Consider the following 8,793-nt stretch of genomic DNA (forward strand, 5'->3'; position numbering starts at 1 on the left):
AAAAAAGGGGAAAAAGGGGAAAAAAAGGGAAAAAAGGGGAAAAAAGGAAAAAAGGGAAAAAAGGGAAAAAAAAAGGAAAAAAGGGGAAAAAAAGGGAAAAAAAGGGGAAAAAGGGGAAAAAAGGGAAAAAGGGAAAAAAAGGGAAAAAAGGGAAAAAAAGGAAAAAAAAGGGAAAAAGGAAAAAAGGAAAGGAAAAAAGGGGAAAAAAAGGGGAAAAAAAGGGAAAAAAGGGAAAAAAAGGGAAAAAAGGGAAAAGAAAAAGGGGAAAAAAAGGAGAAAAAAGGGGGAAAAAAGGGAAAAAAGGGAAAAAAAGGGGAAAAAAGAGAAAATAGGAAAAAAAGGAAAGGGAAAAAAAGGGAAAAGGGAAAAAGGGGAAAAAAAAGGAAAAAAGGGAAAAAGGGAAAAAAGGAAAAAGGGGAAAAAAAGGGGAAAAAGAAAAAAAGGGAAAAAGGGGAAAAAAAGGAAAAACTCAAAAAAATGAAAAGAAAGAGAAAAGAGAGGAAAACCTCAAAAAAAGGAAATAAAAAGAGGCGGTGCCAAAAACACCAGAAATGAAAGAAAAAAGCACCCTGATGTGGGGCAGAGGTGGAAGAAATGGGGAAAAAAATGACGAGATTGGGAAAAAAATAAAGAAATGGGGAAAAAAGAGGTAGAAATGGGGAAAAGCAGTTGGGGGTGGGGAAAAAACAAGGAAATGGGGAAAAAATGGGGAAAAATTGGGGAAAAATTGGTAGAAATGGGGAAAAACGGGTAGAGGTGGGGAAAAAACAAGGAAATGGGGAAAAAACAAAGAAATTGGGAAAAAACATGTAGAGATTGGGGAAAAATGCGAAGAAATGGGAAAAAAGACGTAGAAGTAGGAAAAAAGATGTAAGGGTGGGGAAAAAACAAAGAAATTGGGAAGAAAACCAAAGAAATTGGGAAAAAAAACAAAAATTGGGAAAAAAACACGTAGAGATTGGGGAAAAAATGCGAAGAAATGGTAAAAAAAAAGGGGAAGAGGCCGAGAAGTCGACGCAGAAAGCTGGAAAAAGGGGAGGAGGTGGGGGAACGGGCACGGGAATTGGGGGAAAAAAGGGAGGAATTGGGAAAAACACGTAGAGATTGGGGAAAAATGCGAAGAAATGGGAAAAAACACGTAGAGATTGGGGAAAAACATGAAGAAATTGGGAAAAAAACAAAGAAATTGGTGAAAAATGCAAAGAAATAGGAAAAACATGTAGCGATTGGGGAAAAATGCGAAGAAATGGGAAAAAAAACAAAGAAATTGGGAAAAAAACACGTAGAGTATAATGGGGATAAAGGCGAGGAATTGGGGAAAAATGCGAAGAAATTGGGAAAAAAACAAAGAAATTGGGAAAAACCACGTAGAGATTGGGAAAAATGCGAAGAAATGGGAAAAAAAAAACAAAGAAATGGGAAAAAAACAAAGAAATTGGGAAAAAACAAATAAATTGGGAAAAAACACATAGAGATTGGGGAAAAAATGCGAAGAAATGGGAAAAAATGCGTAGAGATTGGGGAAAAAATATGAAGAAATGGGAAAAAAGATGCAGAAGTAGGAAAAAAGATGTAAGGGTGGGGAAAAAAACAAAGAAATTGGGAAAAAAACAAAGAAATTGGGAAAAAAAACAAGAAATTGGGAAAAAATGCATAGAGATTGGGGAAAAAATGCCAAGAAATGGGAAAAAATGTAGAGATTGGGGAAAAAATGCGAAGAAATGGGAAAAAAAAGGGGAAGAGGCCGAGAAGTCGGCGTAGAAAGCTGGAAAAAGGGGAGGAGGTGGGGAACGGGTGTGGGAATTGGGGGAAAAAAGGGAGGAATTGGGAAAAAACACGTAGAGATTGGGGAAAAAAGGGAAGAAATGGGAAAAAAAAACAAAGAAATTGGGGGAAAAATGCAAAAAAATGGGAAAAAAACAAAGAAATTGGGGAAAAAACACGTAGAGATTGGGGAAAAAATGCCAAGAAATGGGAAAAACCATGTAGAGATTGGGGAAAAATGTGAAGAAATGGGAAAAAAAGATGCAGAAGTAGGAAAAAAGATGTAGGTGGGGAAAAAAACAAAGAAATTGGGGAAAAACACGTAAAGATTGGGGAAAAAATGCGAAGAAATGGAAAAAAACAAAGAAATTGGGGAAAAAGGCGAAGAAATGGGAAAAAAAGACGTAGAAGTAGGAAAAAAGACGTAGGGGTGGGGAAAAAACAAAGAAATTGGGAAAAAAACAAAGAAATTGGGAAAAAAACAAAGAAATTGGGAAAAATGCGAAGAAATGGGAAAAAAACACGTAGAGATTGGGGGAAAAATGGGAAGTAATAGGAAAAAAAAACAAAGAAATTGGGAAAAAAAGACGTAGAAGTGGGAAAAAAGACGTAGAAGTAGGAAAAAAGATGTAAGGGTGGGGAAAAAACAAAGAAATTGGGAAGAAAACCAAAGAAATTGGGAAAAAAACAAAGTAATTGGGAAAAAAAAACCACAAAGAAATTGGGAAAAAAACACGTAGAGTTTGGGGAAAAAATGCGAAGAAATGGTAAAAAAGGGGAAGAGGCCGAGAAGACGACGTAGAAAGATGGAAAAAGGGGAGGAGGTGGGGGACGGGCACGGGAATTGGGGGAAAAAAGGGAGGAATTGGAAAAAAGGGAGGATGATGAAGAGGAGGAGGAGGAGGAGGAGGAGGAGGAGGAGGAGGAGGAGGAGGAGGAGGGGGATGAAGGCTCACCGAGGAGGGGGACGAGGTGGAGGAGCCCCATGGCGCGGCCTCCGCTCCGCCGGGACGGGAACCTCTCCTTCCCCCTTCCCCGCCACGTCAACAAAAAAAGCCCAAAAAAAGCCCAAAAAGGGCAAAAAAAAAAAAAAAAAAAAATCGGAAAAAATCGAAAAAAAAATCAAAAAAAAAACGAAAAAAAAAGGATAAAAAAACACCAAAATTGCGACATCTTCCCTTGGCCAACGCGGCGTTGAGCAATTCGCCGGGTTCCGCCCCAAAAAATGCCCCCCGGAGGGTGGGTTTGTGGCGGGGAAGCTTCTCCCCGGTGGGGAAATGGGGTGAAAAACCTCTTTTTTGGGGTTTTTTTGTGGTGTTTTTTGGGGGCGGCGAGGTTCTCCGCGCCGGGTGGGTTCGCCTCGTCTTTTGGGGCTTTTTAGAGGTTTTTGGTGAGTTTCGTAAAAAAAAATGAAAAAACACGCAGAGGACCAGAAATAACCCCAAATCGGTGATTTTGCTGATGCGTTTTGGGGGAAATTGAGGCGGTTTTGGTTCCCGATTTTGCGGCGACCCCGAAGTTCCTCTTTGCCCTCAGCTTCCTCGTTTTTGGTAAAATCGTGACTCATCCTGCGTAAAAAAAGCTGCTTTTTGGGCAATTCATTAATTATTTTAGGGAATTATCGAAAAAGAGGCAAAATCAGAAAATTTGGAGGACCCCCGGGGGCGAGATTGGGGCCGGGATGGATTTTTACCCTTTTTTGGCAGGGTTTGCCGATTTCTTCTTTTTTTAATGGTGATTTTTGGCAAAGGGATCGGGGCGGGTGTGGGGTGAAAATGGTCAGATCGGGGGATTTAACACAAAAATGGGGATTGTACAAAAATGGGAATTTTACACCAATGGGAATTGAACAAAAATGTGAATTAACAAAAATGTGAATTAACAAAAATGTGAATTTTACAGAAATGTGAATTAACAAAAATGGGAATTTTACACCAATGTGAATTGAACAAAAATGTGAATTTTATGGAAATGTGAATTGTACAAAAATGTGAATTTTACACACATGTGAATTGAACAAAAATATGAATTTTACAGAAATGTGAATTGAACAGAAATGTGAATTAACAAAAATGGGAATTTTACAGAAATGTGAATTGAACAAAAATGGGAATTTAACAAAAATTGTGATTAATACAGCCGGGATTTTAACAAAAATCGACATTTAACACAAATGTGTATTTAAAGATGTGAATTGAACAAAAATGTGAATTTTACACAAATGTGAATTGAACAAAAATGTGAATTGAACAAAAATGTGAATTTTACAGAAATGTGAATTTCTCAGAAACGCGAATTTCTCAATAATGTGAATTAACGCAAATTTAAAAAATGTGAATTTAAGAGAAACGTGCAATTTTACTTGTTAAATTTATCAATTTAATAGGAATACGAATTTAACACAAATATGAATTTAACAGAAATGTGAATTTATCGGAAACGTGAATTTATTTGAAACGTGAAATTAACAGAAATGTGAATTTATCAAAAATGTGAATTTATCAAAAATGTGAATTTATCAGAAATGTGAATTGAACAGAAACGAGTAACAAAAAAGTGAATTTTACAGAAATATGAATTTTACAGAAACATGAATTTAAAAGAATCAGGAATTTTCACAAAAATGACTTGAACAAAAATGTAAATTTAACAGAAACACGAATTTAACCCAAATTTCTCTTTTTATCCGCTTTCAGGAACCGGCTCTGATTGGACCAACCCCAAATTTTCATTTTTTTTACTCATTTTTTTGCAGATTTCACGTTTGAAGCACGAGGCCATGTTGCTTTTTCAGTAGAATTTTTGAAGAATTTGGGCAAATTGGGCTGGAAAACGTCTTTTTGAAGAGTATCGGGGACTTTTTTCGGATGCGCTCGTCCCTTGCGGTGTCCCGGTAGGTGAAAAGTGGGAAATCGCCCCAAAATAAGACCCGGGAGGCCAACTGGGCAAAATTCCCCTCAAAACCCCAAAAATTGATAGAAAAAGGGAAAAATTCTCCTCAAAACCCCAAAAATTGATAGAAAAAGGGAAAAATTCCCATTTTTAACCCGTCAAAATCCATAGGAAAAGGGCAAAATTTGACTCCAAAAATCAGTAGAAAAAAGGGCAAAATTTCCTTCAAACCCCAAAATTGATAGAAAAAGGGCAAAATTCCCCTTAAAACCCAAAAATAGATAGAAAAAGGGCAAAAATTCCCATTTTTATCCCCCAAAAATCAATAGAAAAAGAGCAAAATATTCCCTCGAAACCCCAAAAATTGATAGAAAAAGGGCAAAATTCCCATTTTTAACACGTAAAAATCAGTAGAAAAAGGGCAAAATTCCCCTCCGGCCCCCCAAAAATGAGGGGGAAAACGGTCAAATTTCCCCTTTAGGACCCAAAAATCGGTAGAAAAATGGTAAAATTCCCCTCCAAACCCCAAAAATCAGTAGAAAAAGGGCAAAATTCCTAAATTTGAATAGGCTAACGCTTTTTTCTTTAAATCCTTTAGGTTTTGGGGTCTTGACCGCGACGGACGAAGGAACGAAGCCTTTTTTTGGGGCAAGATTTGTCGTTTCGAAGTATTTTGAGCTATTTGTCATTTTGGGGTAATTTACCACTTTTTGAGATGATTTTTATGTTTCAATATTTGTAATTTTTTGATATTTTATCATTTTAGGACGATTTTTATGTTTAAAAATTTGTAATTTTGGGATATTTTATCATTTTAGGACAATTTTGATTTTAAAATATTTGTAATTTTGGGATATTTTATCATTTTCGGATGATTTTTATGTTTAAAAATTTGTAATTTTGGGATATTTTATCATTTTCGGATGATTTTTATGTTTAAAATTTGTAATTTTGGGATATTTCATCATTTTAGGACGATTTTGATTTTAAAATATTTGTAATTTGGGGATATTTTATCATTTTCGGACGATTTTTATTTTAAAATATTTGTAATTTTGGGATATTTTATCATTTTAGGACGATTTTGATTTTAAAATATTTGTAATTTTGGGGTATTTTCCCATTTTGCGATACTTGCTGTTTTTAAACGTCCCTCGTTTTGGGGCTATTTCACCGTTTCCAAATAAATCCCAACAAAACCCACGAGTCTCTCATTTTTTTGTCATTTTACCAAAATCCCGGGATCTGATACCGTCTCCTGCCCCCCATTTTAAGCTAAAAAAAAGGGATTTTGGGGTCCGACGATAGCAGATTAGCCAATTCTTCCCAAAGACCCCGTGGGGTCTTTTGGGGTCTTTTGGGGGTCTTTTGGGGTCTTTTTGGGGTCCCTATGGGGTATTTTGGGGTCTCTATGGGGTATTTTGGGCTGTTTTTGGGGTCTTTTTGGGGTCTCCTTGGGGTCTCTTTGTGGTCTCTGGGGTCTTTTGGGGTCTTTTTGAGGTCTTTTGGGGTCTCTATGGGGTATTTTAGGGTCTTTTGGGGTCTTTTGGGGACTTTTGGGGTATTTTGGGGGTCTTTGTGGGGTCTTTTGGGGTCTCTGGGGTCTTTTGGGGTCTTTTTGGGGTCTCTGGGGTATTTTTGGGGTCTTTTGGGGTCATTTGGGGGTCTCTATGGGGTCTTTTGGGGTCTCTATGGGGTCTTTTGGGCTCTTTTTGGGGTCTCTGGGGTCTTTTGGGGTCTTTTTGGGGTCTCCTTGGGGTCTCTATGGGGTATTTTGGGCTCTTTTTGAGGTCTCTGGGGTCTTTTGGGGTCTTTTGGGGTCTTTTGGGGGTATTTTTGGGGTCTTTTTGGGGTCTCTATGGGGTCTTTTGGGGTCTTTTGGGGTCTTTTGGGGTCTCTGGGGTATTTTTGGGGTCTTTTGGGGTCTTTTTGGGGTCATTTGGGGGTCTCTATGGGGTCTTTTGGGCTCTTTTTGGGGTCTCCTTGGGGTCTTTTGGGGGTCTTTTTGGGGCCTTTTGGGGTCTTTACAGGGTTTCTATGGGGTCTTTTGGGGTCTTTTTGGGGTCTTTTTGGGGTCTCTTTGGGGTCTCTGGGGTCTTTTGGGGTCTTTTTGGGGTATTTTTGGTGTCTTTTGGGGTCTTTTGGGGGTCTCTGGGGTCTTTTGGGGTCTTTTTGAGGTCTTTTGGGGTCTCTATGGGGTATTTTAGGGTCCCTATGGTGTCTTTTGGGGGTCTTTTTGGGCTCCTTTTGGGGTCTCTGGGGTCTTTTGGGGTCTCTATGGGGTATTTTGTGTGTCTTTTTGGGGTCTTTTTGGGGTCTCTGGGATATTTTTGGGGTCTTTTAGGGTCTTTCTGGGGTCTCTTTGGGGTCTATTGGGGTCTTTTGGGGTCTCTGGGGTCTTTTTGGGGTCTTTTGGGGTCTTTTGGGGGTTTCCTTGGGGTCTTTTGGGGTCTTTTTGGGGTCCCTATGGGGTATTTTGGGCTCTTTTTGAGGTCTCTGGGGTCTCTGGGGTCTTTTGGGGTCTTTTGGGGGTATTTTTGGGGTCTCTATGGGGTCTCTATGGGGTCTTTTGGGGTCTTTTTGGTGTCTTTTTGGGGTCTCTGGGGTCTTTATGGGGTCTCTATGGGGTCTTTTGGGGGTCTTTTGGGGTCTCTGGGGTATTTTTGGTGTCTTTTTGGTGTCTTTTTGGTGTCTTTTTGGGGTCTTTGGGGTCTTTTGGGGTCTTTTTGGGCTCTTTTGGGGGTCTCTGGGGTCTTTTGGGGTCTCTATGGGGTCTTTTTGGGGTCTCTTTGGGGTCTCTGGGGTCTTTTGGGGTCTTTTGGGGTCTTTTGGGGTCTTTGGGGGTCTTTGGGGGTCTTTGGGGTCTTTTGGGGTCTTTTTGAGGTCTTTTGGGGTCTCTATGGGGTATTTTAGGGTCCCTATGGTGTCTTTTGGGGGTCATTTTGGGCTCTTTTTGGGGTCTCTGGGATATTTCTGGGGTCTTTTAGGGTCATTTGGGGGTCCCTATGGGGCCTTTTGGGGTCTCTATGGGGTATTTTGGGCTCTTTTTGAGGTCTCTGGGGTCTTTTTGGGGTCTTTTGGGGTCCCTATGGGGTCTCTATGGGGTCTTTTGGGCTCTTTTGGGCTCTTTTTGGGGTCTCTGGGGTCTTTTGGGGTCTTTTGGGGTCTTTTGGGGTCTCTATGGGTCCTTATAGGATTCTATGGGGCTGGGGGGTCTCTATGGGTCCCTATAGGTTCTATGGGGCCTCTATGGGGTCCCTCTGGGGTTTTTTTGTCCCCCCCCCAGGAATTTGTCACCCGCGGGCGCTGACGGGGACAAAGCGGGGACAAAGCGGGGGGGGGAGGGGCCGGGAGATAACGGGGCCCAAAATAGCCCCGGGGGGGGGGGGAGGGAAGGGGAGGGGGGGGGGGGGGGAGGATGTGGGGCTGCCCCATAGATCCTGCCCCATAGATCCCAGCCCCATAGATCCTGACCCATAGATCCTGCCCTATAGATCCTGACCCATAGATCCTGACCCATAGATCCCAGCCCCATAGATCCCAGCCCCATAGATCCTGCCCTATAGATCCCGCCCCATAGATCCTGCCCCATAGATCCTGCCCCATAGATCCTGCCCCATAGATCCCAGCCCCATAGATCCCAGCCCCATAGATCCTGCCTTGTTTGTCCTGCCCCATAGATCCTGCCCCATAGATCCTGCTCAGAGCCCCATAAGAATCCAGGACCGTCCCTGCCCCATAGATCCTGCCCCATAGATCCTGCCCTATATATTCTACCCTCTATATCCTGCCCCATAGAGCCTGCCCCATAGATCCTGCCTTGTTTGTCCTGCCCCACGGATTCTGCCCCATAGATCCTGCTCAGACCCTATAAGGGCCCTGGCCCCATAGATCCTGCCCCATAGATCCTGCCCCATAGATTCTGACCCACAGATTCTGCCCCATAGATCCTGCTCAGAGCCTCATAAGAGTCCCGGGACTGCCCCTGCCCCATAGATCCTACCCCATAGATCCTGCCCCATAGATCCTGCCCCATGGATCCCAGCCCCATAGATTCCGCCCCTTAGATCCCAGCCCTATAGATCCTGCCTCGTTTATCCTGCCCCATAGATCCTGCCCTATAGATCCTGCCCCATA

The 8,793-nt window shown here is 41.6% G+C and overlaps 1 protein-coding gene and 1 long non-coding RNA gene across 2 annotated transcripts; both read left to right on the forward strand.

The window, feature by feature from the left end:
* The first annotated feature begins 2,550 nt into the window (after window positions 1-2,550).
* On the forward strand, window positions 2,551-5,859 carry LOC137848941 (uncharacterized). Its single transcript, XR_011091595.1, has 2 exons — window positions 2,551-4,657; window positions 5,255-5,859. It is a non-coding gene; the product is annotated as an uncharacterized lncRNA (long non-coding RNA).
* Window positions 5,860-6,034: 175 nt separating this feature from the next.
* On the forward strand, window positions 6,035-7,966 carry LOC137848940 (shematrin-like protein 2; the record flags this gene model as incomplete). The annotated part of the gene is made up of 4 exons (XM_068668435.1): window positions 6,035-6,072; window positions 6,157-6,414; window positions 6,447-6,708; window positions 7,943-7,966. Coding segments are annotated over 4 exons (582 nt in total), but the record flags the coding sequence as incomplete, so codon positions are not given.
* Between the last annotated feature and the right edge of the window lie 827 nt (window positions 7,967-8,793).

This window comes from Anas acuta, unplaced genomic scaffold, assembly GCF_963932015.1.
Source record: "Anas acuta unplaced genomic scaffold, bAnaAcu1.1 SCAFFOLD_337, whole genome shotgun sequence".
Lineage (NCBI taxonomy): Eukaryota > Metazoa > Chordata > Aves > Anseriformes > Anatidae > Anas > Anas acuta.